A 19,978-nucleotide genomic window follows, 5' to 3' on the forward strand; every position below is an offset into this window, starting at 1 on the left:
AGTTCTGTCTTTTGGGTACACAGCGCTGAGGTGTTCAGCAGTTGGCTCTGCCCTTCGAGGTGTGGGGTTTGGTTCCACCTGCTGCCTGGCTCGGGAAATTCCATGCTCTATCGATCAGCAAGCACATGGAGCTGGTCTTCATCGGTGGGTGCTGGCTTTTGTTCCCATCTGCTGTGGAGCCGGGAGAAGAAAGCTCATTGTTTTATCGATCCAGTACTGAGATCTGTGGTTGGTAATGAGGCAGGTTTGGGTTTCGATCCTGTTTGGGACATTGGATAAATCTTCTGAGCTTTAGAATTATTGAAATGAGGGGCTGTATTGCCTTGATGGTGCTTAATTCTGCTCAATGCAGGTACTGAGATGATATTAGATTTTGTTGTGCTGGTATTACATGTTAGAGAACTAGATGGAAAAAAAGAAAACTATTGGGATATCTTTCATTGCTTCCATTTTGTACAAGAGAAACCCAAACACCAAAATAACCCAGCCTGGAATTTGACCATGAACTAAGACACCGGAGGGAGGGAAAATAAGCTCTGTTTGTGCCCAGTATCCCAGAGAAACCATGCAAGGGCAGTTCATTCTTAGATAAAGGAGGGCTGGGAAATGTTGCCAGGATTGATAAAATCTCAGGTTATCTCCCACATAAACACTGGCACTACAAGTTAAGTTACTTAACTTTACGCTCCTTTTTTTTTTTCTTAACCTTCTGTCATACCCAAATGTATTGAGATATGTCTTATCTGGGGAAAAAATGAGAACTGATACTTAGAAATAAATGCACATTAAAAAAGATGATACATCACTTGGAGTTACCTACATTCGTGAGTCCCTCGTTACACATTTGTCAGTAGCACATTTGGTTGGCAGCGCATTTAAGTGGAACTGAGGTTCTGGGCAGAACTGAGTCGGCACCAGCTAAATGCCACAGGCTTTAGTTGTGCTCCCACAGTTACTTCTTGCCATTCTATAGACAACAATCTTTTCCTCCTTGAAGCCATGGTTAACACGAGAAGGGTTGATGAAGCAGTTCTCCTTGTTGAAGAAGAGATTGAATTGAAGAAAATGGCATTGGAACTCAGATTTCATATCCTTACAAATCAAAGCGGGTTTCTAAGTATTCCTGCTTTTTTCTTTTTTTTCTTTTAAAATACACAGTATAAATCTTTATAAAACTTTCTGACAAGGAAAAAGAAAAGAATGACGAGGAGCTGTAATCTCACTTTTCTCTTACTGACTGGTACCAACCTGTGCCAAGGAAACAGAATCCCTGCCTCATCTCAGATCTCCAGTTGGACAAACATGCTCTCAACGTTGGCTGCAGACTTTAGATTAAGCTGTCACTAGAGCAGGTCTGTTGCAGGTGCAGAGAGCTGGCACCTGGCCTAGGAATGCCGTGAGTTGTGTCTAGCTCTCAGATCAAAAGCACACACCATCTTTCTGATGGACATTTTAAAAATCTCCATCACGTTACAGTTTATTTTTCTGTCATCCAGCTCCATGCTGCAAGGAAGATCTCTGCTCCGTGAAGTTGACAGCAGGCTGAAAGCTCTCAAGATCCCATCATTCCTGGAGATACATATCTAAATATCTGCAGCATAAAACAGCTCCAGATGGGATTTATTTATTTACTTGTTGTAACCAAATTTTAGAAAATGTGTCAGGAAGGGACATCGGATAGACAGAGATGCTCAGAAGGAAAAGCATGCTGGAGCTTGCCACCTCCCCCTCTGTGTTTGCTGCCAGGATGGTGGTTTTCCATTCCATTGTGCCAAACAGGGCTGGTTGTGACAGGGAGGGGAGGGATGGGCGGTGACTGCGCGAGGGTTTGGAGACGTCTCGTTGTCTTTGAACCATAGGAAAAGTTCTAGACGTGAATTCTCAATGTAGGCTCCTTATTGTGAAAGGCAGCCAGTGCCAAAAACAAGCTGGGCAGCCTGACAAGCTGTGTGCGCTTTGGAAGAGGGAGGGAAAAAGGAAAATGCGGGTCGGTGTGATTCCTGCAATGTAACAGTCTTGGTATCCCTAGAAAGCACAGTGCAAGACACTGAAGGAGTAAATACAATCCCTGAATTCCTGAAAGTAACTCCTTGGATTTGCTTAGAGCTCAGATGAGCCAGGAAGACTTTCTGTATGGAAAACAGCTGGATGACATGAAAGAAACAGCCCATTCACAGACTGAGACAAATCAATCTTGCTGTTGTTTCTCAGGGGGAGCAGGAAATACTCCCTCTGCTCCACCGGTGCTGGGTAGGGAAGTGCTGTGTGCACGTGTGCTACAAGGACCAACTTTCACTCCCTCTGGAGATGGTCACTTGGCCTTTCTGGGGCATGAGCTGCCTGTTCTCAGCACTGTATCACTGACATTGGACCAGTTCTCTCAGCTCTGCTGGAGTGCCAAGTTTGCCACAGGGCAGGGCAGTCTCTGTCAATGTGTGCACTGACAATCAGCTCCAGCATTAATAGGGTCAACTTCAGAAGGGATGCAGCAATGAAGTAGGACGGCAGAGCTTTCACGTAACGTGTTAGTTACAGAAACACAAGATAGGTACAGATTCTCATCTCAGCGTGAGTGACATTTCTGCTTCAAACAGTGCTCACTGCTTTCATATCAGAGCTTTCACTGCTTTTGATTCAGTGGCCAAATCCAGAGTGGCACAGGTGAGGGGAGGGTGGCTGAAAAAGAAAGCAGCCGTAGGAAGACGGACCTGTGGAAGCAGCTCCCACTTGCTTTTTCCCCAAATCGCCCAGGTGCTCAGTTTCATTCAGTACTCTTCCAAACACGAGCCACGTTTCTACTGTTGCACAGCTGGTTACTTACACCTTCGCTCGCTCTGACCGCAGCTCGGGCAGCCGAGCAGCACCCGGCGGCACCCAAACCCGGCACACGTGCGGGAAGCGCTGCGGGAGGAGCCGGGGCCGCGAGGGCAGCCCGCAGCACGACGCCGCACCGCACCGGGGGCGGCACCCCGTCCCGTCCCGTCCGCGAGGAGCGCCCTCGGAGCCCGGCGCCGCGGGGAGGGGCCGCCGCGGGGCTGCGGGTGAGTGGCGGCGGCGGCGGAGCGGGTGCTCGTGGCGGGGCCGGGCGCGTTCCCGAGGAGGGCTGCGTACGCGTCGCTGCCGCCGCGCCGCCCCTGGAGCGCGGGGTCCGGCGTCCGCGTGAACCCGCAGCCCTCCGGGCTCGGACCTCTGCACCTGGTGCCTCCGAGCTGCTGTCTGACTTAGGTGGGTTCGCCGACTCGTCGCAGTGAGCGGTGCGAACGGGGCTTCGTTTTTGCCTCCTGCGTCGCTCCGGCACTGCCGGCCGTGCCCCTCACGCCTGCCGCCCCGGGGCCGGGGGAGCGGGAGCCGCGCGGTGCGGGAGCCGGGCCGCGGCGGGGACGCGGTGAGATCGGCGAAGGGAGCAGCCGAAGGATGCGCGGGCAGCCGCTGGGTCCTCGATGTCCTTTTGCTGTTACGAGCACGAACTCGCAGACGGCCGCGTGTCGGGAGCAAAAGCTCAATCGCACATCTTTGCCGAATTTTCTGTCATACAGCTCTTGTGCCGGTAGGAGGGGCTCGAGTCAGGGCAAGCGCTCCCGTCGAGCTGCAGAGCCGCGGGCGGTGCGAGCGGAGCGCCGCCGACCCCATCGAACCGCCTGCAGGCTCTCCGCTCTGCTCCGGCTCCTGCCTGGGCAGCGCCTCCCAGAGCCGTGCCTGCCCGCGTCCTCCGGCCACGTCCTGCGGGATGCTGAGCCTGGGCGGCCCTCCCGCAACCCCTGGCACCCGTCAGAGCCCTCCGGCGCAGGCCGAGATGGGCTTCGATTGACTTCAGCCCTGCAGTCGGGGTTTGGAAAGAGTGCACGTGTGCCCATTCCCTTGGGGTTACTGTTACTGCCGCTCTTTTCTGCTTTGCCTCGTCCTTTTGATACTCCGGGGGATTTGATGGAGGTGGCTTAAAGAATACTGCTGGGAACCCTTAAAACAGCCCTCGAAAGTCAAGTGTAAGGGCACTCTGTTCTTAACAGCTTCACGAATGTGAGTTTTTTATTTGTTTTGCTCTCACACAATATATTTATGACAATTAGGATTCCAGCACCCTTGTAGATTTGTTATGAGAAATACTTACATGTCTTGCTGCTATAAAACATTTTATTCAGTTATGTACCTATACTATGTGCTTTCACTACTATGCAAAGCCAACTTGTATGAACCAAAATCAAATTTCTGAGTTTCCTAAAAAACACTGGAATTAGAATACTTGTTTCACTTAAGTTCCTTGCTTGCGATTGGATGGGAGCTTTCTGAAACCAGAATGTCTCAGATTGCTGTGACCAACAGGATGGAGATATGCCCAGTGCAGATCTGATGACTCGAAACTTTGTCCCTTGGAACCCACAGCACAGGTTTTGGCTGTATCTGGACATTTGGGAAGCAGTTACTTCTGTAGATTTTTCTTCAGTCTTTCCTGCTGCCGATAAGCACCAACTCAACCAAAAAGTTAAGTTTTATGTCTTACAAAGTGTCCTGTTTCAGAATTAATGTTTGCCTCTACTGGAAGTGTGGTTTAATTTACCAGTCCCAGTGCTGCAGACAGCAGCGCAACTACATTTTATTGTCACAGAAGAAGCTGTATGGCGGTCAGAGAAGAAGTGAGAAGTTCAGCTTGATCCAAGCACCCGCTTCGTACAGGGCCATTTATTTAAAATCCAAATAAATGTGTGTAGAGTCCATTGGTTATTTGGAATGTTTCACAAGAAAGCCCTATCTGTGCATGCAGATACTGGGATCGTGTGTAAGCACTGAGGAAGGGTTGAGGTGTCCCTTGTTTTTTAAGAGCTGGGAAAATGAGCACTTGGCGAACAACACTTTGTGTACATGGGAGAGAGTCTAAAACATTTAATGCCAGCAAACACGTCTTTAATCCTTACTGCCTGATCTCTGCTAAAATCCACTACGACTTTGACCAGAAAGCTTACTGTATTCGATACTGCTGAAGTATGTTAGAGATCTGTTCCTATATATGTATTTATTTCTATGAAATCTCTGTATAAATGAAAAGAAAGCACATGTTGGTATGGACAACTAGGGAGTTGAATTATTTTTCCCCCCTGAGGATTTGCAGTAATCCTTATGTTTGTATTGCGGACAGTGAACGTGGTGTGGTTGTTCTCAATATCTTTAGTTACGTAACGTAAGCACCCAGCTGTGTAATAAGTCAGGCAGAGGACAGAGCCCTGTGACTGCCATCCCTGCTGCAGTCTGCAACGACAGGTGATGATTGGGGAGCTGGTCTCGGTGCGAGGACTCTCGCTGTTTTTAATGAGCTCTGGATGTGGCCCAGTCTTGAGCTGCAGTGGCTTGACTTTATTGGAATGCCACCAGAATCATGTTGAGTCATGCGTACGCAGATACATACACATCCGATGAAAGTCGAACATAGTTTTCAAAAGCCATGCCAACGCCACAAGCATAGATGCCATTTGAATTTCATTAGTTTCTTCTAAATTAATTCAATAAGATCATGAGACTTTATTACTTTGTCGTTGGTTTTAGTGGAAATACAGTCCTCTCCCCCATCGTTCCCTCAGATAAGCTTCAAGAAGGCTGCCTATTCTTCAGCCCGTTAAAGCTCAGTCTATTGCTTAAGCATAAAGCTATGTGCATTTCTCTCCATCAGGAGGGGCTTATCTCCATATCTTTGGTTGACAGCTTGTATGTGCAATGGAAGGAGTGCTGCAGGTCAGAACTTGAAACCACCTCTTTGGCAAGCAGCAGATGCTAAGATTTGCAGCTGATGGTGTTAACAAGGATCATTTCAACTTATATTCCTCCCTCATTGTTGCCAACTACTGCAGTTTCCCCATAATCTCATGCGATCTCTTCAGGTCATAGCTCACACAGAGAAACGGTCATGCAAGGCGCTAAATCTTCTGACCAACTAACAAAGCAAAGCCAGGCAAAAAAGCCCAAATGCACAGCCCCAAAGCTTGAAACAGGACCTGCAGAAACTGAACATGAAGGGAGTGCCAAATGTTATTTCCAAAATATCCACTTGTTGCATAGTTTTGCTGACTCAGACGTGTTGAATTTGGGGTGACCGCACTTCTCAAAGCACTTAAGACTGTAGGAAGTAATGAGGATCTGATTTCACAGCTTCTCTGTAAATTGTTCCTTAAAAGTCTGTAGGGTAAAACAGAGGTTAGTGCTCGTGACTTTACTTGTGCTTTGCTTAGAAGTTGAGCTAACCTCAGCCAAATGGTACGCCAAGGAGTTACACAGCTTCTCATGCTTTCACTGCTGTGCTCTGGATCATCACCTGCTGTTCCAGCCCTTTCCTCTTCCTGCCGAACAAGCAGCTCTTTAATTCCACTGACATTTGCTGACACAAAGAGACTATTACCATTAAATACAAAAATCTGTTAAATAGAACTGCTATAATTGGTCAGAAAACGTTGCAGTAGTTTGCAGTTGACCTTGTCTTAGGCTGTCTCCCAGTTTACACTTGGTAAGGCCATTTTTGTATTCCATGGGGTTGTGTGGGAGGGGTACCACACAATGGGGCAGGCTGCTACGCATTGGCTGAATCTTTGCTCTTTTGAGAGCCAATGCTCTTTTTAAAAATAATCATTCATAATCATTTCTAGCTTAAGATCTGGGGACACTTCCTCACCCTAGCCCACAGTACAAGGCAAAGCAGCATTGTTCCCAGGCTCGTTGCTGACTCGCTGCACATGACTGCAGCCAGGTAACAGGGACTTAAGGCTCTTCTTCACATCTCAGGATAAATCTTGTCTCTGTGACTCAGAAAACCATTCCTATTTTCCGGTGTACTGGTAGTGATGGGCAGGGGAAGGCTTAGAAAAGACGCATTCTCTCAACCTGTTTTCTGTCAAAGTGGTGCCAGGATTTCTGAGCTCTGAATTTACCTTCTGTTTTCTGTGATAGATTTCACTGCTCAGTTGGGAGAAGCGAAAGGGTGAGGGAGAGAAAGCAGGGCAGCCTGGCTGTGTGGTTTATGTGGTATTTGAGAAATGGGCCAAGAGCTTCTCTATAAATTTAAACTGCAGTCCCATATATACAGTATATTTATCCAGGAATATGCTACAAGCTGGGAATATGTATTAGCATGCTTCCTTGACTTTGTTGCTGTTTCAAGCTATGCGTTTCATTTAAGTCTGCCAGGAAATGGTTTAGCACCTCACAGTCAGCTCATGAGTTTATATAGCTGACTCTTTAAATCTTGGTTAAAAAAAAGGAGATAGGAAGATGATGTTATTGAGAATGGGGCATAGAAAACCTCCCGTGCACTGGGAAAGTAAAGTCACCTGGAGATGCTATTTCAGAACTGCTGTGTGGAAGTTCTTTTCAGAATTCTTTGTTCTTTCTTTGCAGATATATGAGGAAAGATCATATTTACAGGTGTGCAAAGCTGTACAGTTTTAAAGTTGTCAGTCCTTTGGGAGAGACATAGATTGCAGCCGTTCCCCTTCAGACTGTGTTTCAAAACCACAGTGTGGTGGATTTGCTTACTCTTAAGAGTTCAGGAGCAGTAATGATAGAGTGAGCAGAAGCACAGTAAACAGCCTACACGTATAATGTTAACTACCAACACTACCAACATGGAGTTCTTTAAGCACTGATTTTTTAAAGTCCTTTTCTTTTGGGGGGATGTAGCCTTTGTGCAATGCATTATTGCTCTGTTGCCACAGTGATGTCTGAAGAGAAGATTTGATGAGTGTTAAACTCCTAATGCTGTGATATTTTATTGTGGAAGAAAATATATTAAAATGTTAAGGTTCTTAAAATAAATCAGCTTAAAGCAAGAAATCAGAGTCAAGGAAAGGCTATCATTTATCACTGAAGTTCTTAAGTTAGTTGATTTGTTGAGCTCATAGACTATGCTAAGGGTTTTATGTTGTGGTTTTAATGAGAAGCAGTGTAAAATTGTGTTAAATGGAAAAAGGGGAGCAAAGCAGCACCCAATGAGTGGTGAAAGTCTCTTTCCCTGGCGAAGGGGATTTTGCATGCATAGCGTATGTGGGACTCTCCAGAGATGATGTATTTGCTGGTTTTGTAGCAGCCTCTGAGCAGAGGGAAAGCTTCATCATGTCAACGGTTTTACTGATGACTAGTAGTCACTCTGCAGTGCTCAGTGATACTCCCTTGGGATTTATTATTATTATTATTTTACTAATATCTCATTATAGTTAGCAATTACATATGAATTTATGATGAAAAAACTTTATGCAACCTAGGAGAAATATCCAGAGTCTCAGCAGTGTTCGTACTTGGTTACAGTTGCCTTAGTGAAAGAGTAAAACTTATCCACTTTGAGAAAATAATGTGGTATTGGTGTTTTGCAATCAAGAAAGCAACTCAAATCCATCCTGTAACTTCTCTTAGCAACCTTTCATTGCTTTTAAAGACAATCTAGTCAGTAATTCACACCATATATAAATATTCCTTAATAAATGGAGATCTTGCTTAGCATTTGTGTCCAAAGGTAGCTGAGCGCAGAGCAGGCACGACTTGTCCTTAGGCTGCACACTGGCTTATCTCCAGGCAGTGCCTCAGTTTGTCCCACTGCAGGCAGTGTTGTGCATTAGCCTCTGTGCTGTACTCAGAGGGGCTGTTTCATGGCCTGATCTGTGTTTGCCTTCTCACGTGGGTGCTGCCAAAACTAATAGAAGAGATGGGTGACTTTTCAGCTCACGGCACAGGTTGACAAGTGCTCCTTGTCCCATTGGGATTTGCAGTGTTGGCTGGTATTTCACTGGATGGAAGCTACCAAGATGGAAGCAAGAAGTCAGTACCCAAAGCCAACGCCGTCGGATCTCAAGTGTGTTGTGTCTGGGCCAGCAAGATGGACCAGAGTGGTGGGGCTGGGTTGTGGCATTTGTCCTGGGAGAGCTGTACAAATCTCCTAAACCACTTCGTAGAGCAGGAGGACAATGGACTTCAATTTGTCATGACTCTCAAGTAGCTTTTTCAGATACTGCTGGTCCTGTGGCAGTAGGTGGACCCATCAGCTCAGCACTTGTTTAAGCTCTGTAGTTGTACCCTTTGAAATGGGATGGACCAAGCTGAGATCCAGTTTGAGCATGTGTTTAAGTGACTTGGTGACTCAGAACTGTAATTTATTCAACAGTTTTAGGTAAAATTCTTCTGCAATTAGCGTATTTCCTGCTTGTAGATATGTAATCATTAGATATTCTTCCCTTCCCATTATGATGGGAGCAGTGCCAGCATATGTAAGAGACAGTTGGGAACAAACTGGATATTTAAAGATTCCCAGAACTTGAATCTGATATATATGTGAGGCTGCTGGGTCAGGACTCTGCTGGGGTATGGAACTGTGCTGGCACAATTGGCTCAGTATGGGGTATGTTTTATTATGTGATGATTTTAAAACTCTGGGTAGGCTGGGCCAAGTTGTGAGGTGGAGTCACTGATTTCTAGTTTAACTCAGCCTTTTGATGCCAGTGATTCTGTAGGAGTTCCCACAGCTGAAGCCTAGCTAGTGAACTTAGTTATCTTAGATATTTATAGGGTGCCTATTCTTGTAGGGTCTTTCGTTATGGAGAGAGGGAGGATGGGAAAAGACTCTAAAACACAGTTCCAAGCACCAGGAGCTTTGGGTTCAGTCTCGGTTTGTGGTTTCTGGAAGAGTCACTGGATTACTCTGCCTCAGTTCCCCATCTGTATCCGCAGCATAGAGTAAGACTGCATTCTGTGCAGAGGGATGCAGGTCTGGCTTGTGATTAATCTTGCAGATACCAGGTGGTGGGAGTAAATTTATTATTACTCAGTGCATTCTACTTATTTTGCAGTTTGTGAAATGAAACAGATACTGTATGCCTGCCTTAAAGCAGAGGAAAGCTAACAAAGGAAAAGAGACGTTACCATTGCCTACTAATTTGAGTTAAATGTCAGCAGTATGCAGTTCTAACTCGTATTTTTTTGTTCATTTCCCTTTGGAGCAATAAAGCCCGCAGGCAGGACGTTCTGGAACTTCACTGCCCTTCTCTGAAAGTTAATGGTCACTTTATCTTTAGCCTTGTGTTTGCAGGCACTGGAGTCAGCCAGTCTTTTCCTCAGAGCTGTGCTTCTGTGATTTCCTGTATTACTTCAGCCCGTGAGATGGTATCTGAGATGACCTTCGCTTTTGAATTTTTATTTCAGTGGCAGCAGAAATTCAGGATGCTGACAGCCTTCAGAACATTTTTCCAGATGTGCAAGTCCCTAATTATACCTGTGCAAACAAATCAGGAGTAATTCTTTCAAAGAGGTGGGCCTTCATTAGCGCGAAGCCAATATACATGGGAAGTCATTAAACTTGATTGCTTATTCACAGCACAGGCGTTACTGGCAGTGTAGGTCTGATCCAAGAGTGCACGGTGTGTTGCAAGAGCATTGACTGGATCTATCCCTAGAGGGGAATTTGGGAAGAATGGGGTGCAGAGAACTCCAATCATTATTCAAGGCGTCTTGGGATATTTGTTTAGACTCAGTAGCTGTTACCTCTGATGTTTGACATGTAGACTAGGCAGTGATCCATGTGCCTGGAGCCACGTACCGTGTTCTCACATTTCTTTCCAGATGGTCTTGCATATTGGTGCCTGCCTGGACTCCAAGGAGGAAAAGTCGTGTTGTTGGAACGTAATGTTTTTTAACACAGTATTTTCCTAAGTCAGAACGTGTAGAAATAGAGCTCCTTTGTTCAGCTTCCATACTACCCAAACTTAGACAAAAGAACCACAGTTTTCCAGTATAGAAAATGTTGACCATGCTGGTATTTTCACAGGAAATACCAAGCTCTTCCTCTGTGTCAAAAAATAAAAATAACAAAAATCTGCTTTTCATTCGAACTCATTATAATGTTAAATTTTAGATTTATGGTCTTGGATGGAAAAAAAGCAGAGACGAGAGGCAGCACTTCCTGCTACATTGTCTATGTACACAGGGGCCTCCTTAATTTCTCTATAAATAATGCATTTTTACATGCAAATCAATTGCAAATTAGTAAAATGCAGTAAAACACTCCTCCCTCCATCTGTATTGTTTGTTTGGCAATTGATAATTTCTGACACTGAAGTCTGAGGATATGTCTGTGATCCTGCTGCAAATCTAGGGGAAATTACCTTTTAAATGACACATGGTCCAACCTTCATCTCTAGATAATCCAGGAAGAGATTGTGTTTGACTGTGCGGACACAAAAGAGGCACAGCCTAGGGAAGACAGATGTAGTGTACTGGTATCTTTTTTGCCGTATTTTAAATTCAGTAACACACTGGATATACCATACTGAGGTTAATCTTTGCTCCTTGCTCAGAATTGAAGATAGGATGTTAGTGAGAAACTGTGAAGCAATTCATAATTGGAACTGCCAAACACTAGAATCAGAGACTCTATGTATTGCTGCAGTCTTTGCAATACTCTTTTCATTGAAGGATCTTGCAGCCAGTCCTCCAGCAGGAAATAACAACCACTGAAATCCCCCAAATCCCAGACACTGCACACGAAGTGTAAAAACAGACATAATGAGATCAACATACAGTAATCAGACTCCAAAGCAAGTATCGTGGCAAATTCTTCAGGCTCAGATGCGTTAATAAGAAGCTGATATAATGCACAGTTAGAGGCTCCTGGCTGTACTCTACTTTCAGAGATAGGCTTTGACCCTCATTTTCCTCCTAATATTAATCACAGATGGATGTATAAACTCTGAAAGGCAGAAATCCTCTTATCTTCACTTCTTTGTTTTCTGCAGAATACTGTGGGTGATTCCAACCCAGTTGCTTAAAGCTCTGATAGTGCAGCTTTTAACAGTGATGTTTGGACAGTTGTTTCTTGAGTATTGCAGCATTTTCGCTGAAAATTCCCAAGCCGGGCCCATTTGCCAGCCCAAGAATCTCACTTGTAAGAAAAATGAACATGTTTCTGCATTGGAAAAGTGTTCCTCAGGGTCACATTTATGCTAGCACGTGGTTAAATGATCCATGTGCCAAATGCAAAGAGCACCGTGGTGTGGGGAGAGCAACTTGCAGTATTGCAGTTAGATTTCGGTGCAGGATTTGTTGCAGTTATTATGGAAAGAGGGCTCAACGTGTGCTTCACACGTTGGAATGGCACAGTTTTCTAAGTACTGAGGCAAGATCAAGTGCAGCATAAAAACTAGTCTGAAACCTCTCAATCTCCAGTTGGATTCTGGGAAAAAATTCTTCTCTGAAAGAGTGGTCATGCACTGGAATGGGCTTCCTGGGGAGGTGGTGGGGTCATCATCTCTGGAGGTGTTCAAGAAATGTGTAAATGTGGTACTAAGGAACGTGGTTTAGCAGGGAAATATTGGTGGTAGGTGGATGGTTGGACTGGATGATCTTGGAGGTCTTTTCCAACCTTTATTGTTTTCTGGCTCTATGGTTCTTTTCTATGAACCTATGTTTCAGGGCTTGATGATAGCAGCTGGAGAGCTGGGAGCTAGACGCTGGCCCGTGGATTTGCCCCACCCTCCTTGTTTCATGTCCAGACATTGACTGTGTTACTTTTTCACTGAATTCTCACTAGACAGGTACTGTGCTTTTCACAGCAGCAAAGCCTACTGGAGCAACACAGCCAAAGCATGACCTCGTTAGGGACTGGGAGAGAGGGAAGTAGGCTGCGTTTTGGGAGGGGCTGAGAGCTAGAAGTGAGAGACCAACGTGTGCCTTGTGAATAGGAAGTCAAGGCAGAGACACCATACACGGGGAATTTGCTATGGTCTACCAGTTTACCGTAGGATTTCTCTTCCTACCCTTACACTTGCACGCTGAAAAATTAACCAAAAACTTTTGTCTCCTGAAAATTGGTTGAGAAGTGGTCTAACAGCCATGTTTAAACACAGTTGGTGAATAGTGAGGTGTCAGAACTCCGTCACATCTGGTCTTTCCTGCTGTGTTGCACCATGCACGTGTCCTGATGCTGCTCAAGCCAGCTTTGAGTGGGCTTTTTGAGAAGCATGAAGTGTTTGCTGTCTCAGAGCCCAGAAGGTAAGGACATGGTTAGCCCTTGGAGATTTAGCCGCAAGAGGCTGCGAGAAAAGCAGTAGATCTGTTGGACATGAAACATATTTTGCATTGCTTGTTGTGCGTGTAGCTCCTAACACCTCTGCTGTTGGGCTGCTGGTGTGTACCCTGTGTACGTGTGTGTGTGTAGGAAGTGGCTGTGGAAACGGGCCAGTGTTTTCAGCTTATTTTAAGTTTCCCGTATTGGATTACCAGTTGCTGTTGATTACTTACTTTGAAGAGGTCTTTCTTGTTGAAATTGCCCATGAAACAGCTAAGTCTCTGATTTTGTGAATTGTATCTTAGTGCAGCCTTTCTCGATGATTGAGTTGCTGGCCTTGCCCAGACTTGCCTTCCTCCTTCCCTTTGGAGAAATTAAGAAACTTGGGAATCTTCACAGGCACTGCCGCTACCTCTGCATCACCCCGAGGAAGGGCACCTTGCCATCTGGAGCGCTCGTTCCACCTGCAGACAGACAGAGAGGATGAAGGCAGATTAGGATGTGCAGTGATCGCAGGGAGTAGTAAGGTTATTGGGCTGTGGTGGGGAGCAATGGCAGTGAGTTGGGAGAAGTCAAGGGGAATGCTTGTTTCAAACAGAAATGGGCTAGAATGTTTTTTTTTTTTTCAGTCAGGCCAAGCCACAGACTTTAGAGGAAATTCAGATCTGATTCAGCTTCCAGGTGTCTAAACTTGCTCTCTTCCCTATCTTTAAAGAACAATCTTTAGTTTGCCAAAGTCTGTACTCTGTGGTTATTTGGTGTTCATCTACTTACCAAGCTGAAAACAGCTTTTATTAATTAACTGGCAGCAGAGCAGCCCACTCATTTAGCACTTGACAAGGAACGAGCTAATGTCAGCTTGGCTCCTGTTTGACTGCATGACCTGTATAAGCATACATGACTGCTTACTTGCACTGTGGACTTGGAGCCATGATATTTATCAACATCACAGGTTTTGGATCTTTACCCAGAAAGCTCAATGTGTAGCTATTTGGAGCTGTGCTAGAGTTGAAGAATCAGAGCCATGAATAAGAAATGCTGCCATGAAGTGGCTTGGAGACTGATATGGAGATAGAGAATAAAAAGGAGTAAATCCTGAGGTGGGGTAATTATTTTTAATGACTGTTTACCAGTCTGTGCTTCTTGGAAAGTAAAAGGTCTTTCTAAGTGGTGCAATGTGTGTGGGTAAATTTGCCAGTTCCTGGGAGCAAGACTACATTTGACTTAAGTAAGCACCAACAGATGAAGATTTGCACATTCAGGTAACTTCAAGACAAAAACCAAGCGCATGAAAGACAAAAGAACAATGACAGGAAACATTCTGAAGGCAAACCATCTCAGGTGGTTAGGAGACAGGGAATCTGCTTTGTGTTGATAAAAAAATATGATTTTTTGAATCTTGAGGGCCTCTGTGCTAGTTAAAACTACAAAATTCTTCCAAAGCCATCAGGATTACGCCCTTCCACTGCCTTTAGGATTGAGCCTTCCCACTAGAAAGCCGTTTGATCTTTCTTGCTTTAAAATACAAATGTGAACTTCTGATGAGGTTGCCTTCATTTCTTGCTAGAAATGTTTCTTTTGGCAGCGTTTTCTGAACCAAATGCTGGGCAGATTTCAAATGCAGCCCCGTGTCCGAGGTTTTGTACGCTCACCCAGTGAGAATGTTTCCCCAGTAATCTCCCTGAATTCCTTCTCAGTGGTTGATAAACTACAACCAAAGTCTCGGATTGACTTTTTTTCTGTGGGCTTCTCAATGGGTGGAGGCTAAGGCTCGTAGCTGGCTCGTAATTAGGATGAAGAGTTTGGACTGGAATCATTGTGTCAAACACAGTAATTCAGGACAGCAGTAGAACTAATATCAACTTGTGCTAGTGCGTTTTTGCATCTTTTGCAAATAGAAAGCACATCTTTTTCAGGTCAGGTTGGATTTGCAGTTTTTCTGTGGATGGCATTGTGAAAGTTTTTTCTCTTTTGCTGGAAAGCTAGATGAGAATATGATTTGGTTTGTTAGTGATAGCTCTTGCACTTGACATCATTTATCATTTGTGTCACAGCTTTCCTTTATGTATGGGATTGTATAGAAAATAAATGGTGTTCAAAGGTTCATAATTCATAGGTTACACAGTTCTGCACTGTTATGAAGCTGCTGCAACGGTCAGTTCTGGGACCGTGCACCAGGGGGACATTTCTCAAACTTCGTGTCTCTCTTGCAGGAAAGGTGTTAAAATATTTCTCTTAATATTCTAGAAGAAATGGTTCACATTAGACACTGGTATCCATCGATGGTGCGTTTCAGCAGTGGTGACAGTGACAGTGAGGCATCTCTACTGGTGCAGGTTTTGACAAGCACAGCATCTAGGCTCTTGTTCATCACTGGCAAAAACGCAGAACCAGTAGTGGTGACTTTATGAAAAACAGTGTTTTGTAGCTGAGAATTTGCTCTATGAAATGGTGTGATTGTGCTCTTTGTAACAGTTGTAGTTTCCATGGAAATAAATAGGGGGGCATTACTTTCGGAGCGACCTTTGTGTATGTGGCCAAGGCAGTTTGTGTTCACTCAGTGCCGCCCAGGCGAACCAAAATGTTGGGCACCTGTGCTGCATGCATTTAATGCAGTGTAATGCTGATGTGTGGGCACCCTGCTGACCCTGGACTTGGGTCACTGTCTGAACAGAGCTGCTGTGGGCTGTGGGCATGTTCCCAGCATTAAACCATAGCTGTTCTCCTTCTTCTGCACCCACGAGGGTCTCCTAGTGGCAGTGAGGCACAGCTGCTGTGTGTGTCATCAGTGGGCATTGCCAGGCAGGGTTTTTCTACAGACATGGTGGCTGTTTGAAATTCCAGAGCTTCTCGCCTGGCCCTGCGGTACTGCAGGGACGTAGTTTTTGCTGTTAATGTGTGGAGCAGCACATTAGAATTGCTTGTGATTTACAGTGAGTTGGGCTGACGCCTGTGCTGGAAGGTCCTGTGCACCCTTTGTGTGCTGGAGAGTGGCTGCAGGTTTGTGTGCTGATAGTGTGAGTATTTTCCGTAGCCCGTTTAAAAAATAACAAAAATGATGTAATCTCTTCGGGGCTTCTTTATATCCTAATTACAGTCAATCTCCTCATTAGTCCCGCAGGGAGACAGAACCAAATGCCATATGGTATTTGACACTTAGGATGCCGTGCTCACCAAGAGCTGGAAGGAGGCAGGGAAAGGGGGAGTTAACAATTCATAACCATGTATGGAGCAGGCACAGCCCTCCTTGGACCCGGTTCAGCAGAGTCTGAGGGCCTCAGATCAGGAACTTTATCTGGCAAGTAATTGCATCGGCACGCTGCCTTTCTTGTGTGTGCGTGTGGGCACTCGGTGAGCAGGGCACAGAGCTGCTGAGTCTTTGTGCTAGCATCCGTGCATAAGGATGAATTAAATGCCTGCGAAGGACCATGGCTGGATTCTACAGTTGCCTGAGAAGTGAGAAGTAAGTGCCGTGCGGAGCCCTCCCCTGCACCACGGTGGGTACGCTCACGCTCTGCTTCTCTGGTACTGAGCAGCACTGCACGGTGTGCTCCTGCCCTGGGACCAAAGTGCCCTTCTGAGCACCAACGTGCAAAAAGTCAATATGGAAAAAGTCATGACTGAAATGCCAATTTGATGAGAATTAGTTGTTTCTTTTTCCTTCACAGATATACGTGTCCAGCAGCAAACACTGAAAGGGGAATGAATCTTTTGCAGTCCAGTTGTAGTGATGGGAAAGTGTCCTCTTCTTTATTAATTAGCTGCACTGTTCATGTATTAACAAATAACAAGAAATGCAGAAATGCACGTTGGCTTTAAAAAATACTCAACTAGAAATCTGATATTAAATGTTTTTGTATATCTAACCTGAAGTTTGTTCTGTAATTCCACCCTGCTGAGAGATTTGATTTGCAAGAAATTCTTTCGATTGCAGAGCGGGCTGCAGAGGGAGAAGTGGATGGGACAATGCACATTAGTGTTGGTGCTTTAAATCACCATGAAGACAGCTTTTCTCTTTCCTCTGACATTCTCCCTGCTAAGGAGTGGAAGAAAATTTTCTGCTGCAAAAACTGAGGGTGGGTTTTGATGATTATTTGCATCAGCAGACTGTAGAGGGCTCTACTTTTGCATACAACGTAGGATTACAGGAAGTGAATATTAACAGTGAAAAGCAAGCAAAATTGTATCTTGAGGCTTAAGATATGAATGATGATAGTTAAAGGCAAGGATGAAGGCTTGGATAGCAGGTCAAAAGTAAAGCTTGCAGCTTCCTCCTCCTCTTCGTACGTCTCCTAAAGGCTGCATCCCTTATGCCAGGTGTCTCACTTTACTCTGCTGAGCTACGGGTTTTCAAAGTCTCCCAGTTCTTTCTGAATTTCAGTTAGCATTCCTATCCTATGCTGACTCTTTTCCTCCTTTGAAACTTGTGACAATGCCTACAAGAAGGGATGTAAGTATTTGGAAAGCAAGTTTAGGTTAGGAATGAGGGGGAATGCAGTTGTGGAAGGCAGGGAGAAGCTATAAAGGATGGGCAGCAGATGAAGCTTCTTCCATATGACATACGATCACTTCCCTCCTGTGGAAATCCACCTGGTTCATAAAGGGCAGCATTTTTTTTCTAAACAAACTCTTCTTTCTTGTTATTCTTCAGTTTGGTTTTGACACTGGATATGTGTGTAGATTATATTCCTCATCCTGTTGTCTCAGCCCTGTTATGTGTTCCCAAGTGGGTTAGTGACTATTAATACTTTGTACTCATTACAAATTTACATGCAGCTTTGGCAGTGGTTATTGGCTGTTAATATGAGTATCAGACATTAATTTCAGCAACAATTATGCTTGGAGCCTGAGATTAATTTTGGATTAAGTTCCTTTTGAGTTTCGCCCAAAGCATTTGTCCTTCTGGACAGCATTGGATGTGCCACAGGAGAAGTTTCCCCAAATCCTCACGCGGTTGTTGGACCTGTGGGAGTTAGTTTGCTTTGTGAATGAAATGCATTTTATGTTTTAAACAATTGGCTTACGCACAAGTAACGATTTAGCCAAAGCAGCCCAGAGCTCCAGCACTGAAACCCAGCACTGACACTGGGAAAGGGTTCCCTCTGAGCTGCTGCACCCAGCAGGGGCTCGTGGGCTGTTCTAAGAGCTGCTCTGGGTCACTGTCTCCTGCGCTGCTGTCACATCAGCCTTCAGTGCCCTACGTTTTGCCTTTGTGCACAGCAGTGATGTGCGGCTGAGCCAATCATTCTGTGCTGAGTCTCACCGCTGTGCTTTGTTAGTGCTCTTGGATGAGATGCCATCCTGAGAAAAAAATAAAAAAAAAGTCCTAATGTAATGTAACAGCACCAATCTTAATGAGCTGAATAAAAAAACTGCAGATTGTTTTCTTATTTCTCTTTAGCCAGCATTGGCAACTCCAGTAATCTCAAACTGTTCCTGCAGTAAATCTGTAGCTATTGTAGCTCATCCTTGTTGCAGGGCTATGTTGTGCTTGGTCCCGGTCTGCTGTTGGAAAAGTCCATCAGCTTTAAGCAGATAAGATGCAGTTTTCTAAGGCCTGCAGAAGAATCCGTTAATATCTGCCTTTCTGCTATTGGTACTAGCCAGATACATAATTATGAGCTGAAAAAATGTGTTTGCTTGAACAGTAAGATTCACTGATGGTCAGTGCAAACTGCCAATTTCCAAAGATAAATATAGCATGTTAGAAGCTATATAAAGTGTTTGGCTGAAGGCTTTGCCTGCCAGCTCAGAGCCAGTTTCTGTAACAGACTCCAAGGAAACATATTTAATTGGTCTGTAGTTAAGGTGGTCACTGAAGATTTCATGGTGCCTTTCACAAGCAACCCAGAATTATGGACATACTTCAATTTGAGTGTGTTCTGCACAGCAAGCTCTGCACTTCCAGTGGGATAGTTCATTTCTTTATTTGGTCCAAAACTGTCAAAAAATGCTGAAAAATGCATTCTGAAAAATGTGCGCTCTTGTCCTGAAGACATGTTCAGCATTTGGGAAGAGCGATCACGGGATGCATTGGAAAATTGTCAATATATTTGTAGTTTGAGGTGAGAGTCATTGTCAGTGTAGATATGACCATTCCATCAAGTGAAGTTTATTTTCAGCGTAGGTGCTGCTGCATTGTTGCAAGTGAAGTGGGTGTGCTTTAGAGCTCCACCAAGTGCTACTGAAGTAGCAGCTTGGCACTGTGGAGAGCGGGGCAGTTCCAAACTGCAGCTCATTTGCTTCCTGCAGCATCTCACTTCTGGGAGCCACACCACTGCAGAGGGGTTATGGCAGGAGACTGCCCATCACACTCTGCTCTTTAGCACATGCTGAGATGTGGAGCGTTTCTCAGGCTGTTCATTTCCAGACAGAAGTGACAGTGCCTGGTTTCAGGAAATGGTCTGTGGAGGGTAGAGGAGGGAAAGAACTGGAGAAGGGATGTACTTTTTGGAAGGTGGGGAGCTCTCTTCACTGGGGCCAAGTCAGACAGAGTGGACTGAACAGAAGACTCCCCAGGCATTGTAATCCCTTGGAAATCTTTCAGTGTGCAACCTATGAGCTTGCTCCTGTCCTGGCAATTTACCAGCATTTGGACTGGTGAGCATTTTGTCTTCAGCTCACAAGGGTTGCTCAGCTCAGTGCTTAATACTAAAAGCATTCAGACTTAAGCCCTGTTTTCTTACACAAGAATAATGGATAGTGTGAACAAAAGCAGCCAGGAGGTGGCAGAGCCATGGCACCACAGGCGGGCGGTTCAGCACAGTTAGTGCAATTGTGCTATATTATTAACAGAAAGAACTACTATTTCTAATTGTTGATTCTTTCCTTTTGACTCATCCCTGTGCAAGAAGTTCAGTTGTGCCTTACTATAGCCAGTGAGTCACTGCACCCTGCCAATCCTCCTCCTGCTGCTCACACTTCTCTCTGCGTGGTGTCTGGTGGCTAAGCATG

The 19,978-nt window shown here is 45.1% G+C and overlaps 1 protein-coding gene across 8 annotated transcripts in view; it reads left to right on the forward strand.

Moving 5' to 3' along the window:
* Positions 1 to 3,067: 3,067 nt before the first annotated feature.
* Positions 3,068 to 19,978, forward strand: part of LOC104912215 (uncharacterized) — a 53,729-nt gene continuing 36,818 nt past the window's right edge. For 3 of the 8 annotated variants that reach the window (XM_010715481.4, XM_031554708.2, XM_085230797.1), the window contains exon 1: positions 16,279 to 16,487. In XM_010715481.4, coding sequence (XP_010713783.1) covers positions 16,453 to 16,487 — 35 coding nt within the window. In that variant the 5' untranslated portion in view covers positions 16,279 to 16,452. Of the gene's footprint in view, positions 3,226 to 3,427; positions 4,018 to 16,278; positions 16,522 to 16,958; positions 17,101 to 19,978 lie in introns of those variants that run through there. The other 5 variants (XM_085230795.1, XM_085230792.1, XM_085230794.1 and 2 more) reach the window with 5 other exon arrangements.

Source organism: Meleagris gallopavo, chromosome 9 (assembly GCF_905368555.1).
Source record: "Meleagris gallopavo chromosome 9, MGAL_WU_HG_1.1, whole genome shotgun sequence".
NCBI classification, from domain to species: domain Eukaryota; kingdom Metazoa; phylum Chordata; class Aves; order Galliformes; family Phasianidae; genus Meleagris; species Meleagris gallopavo.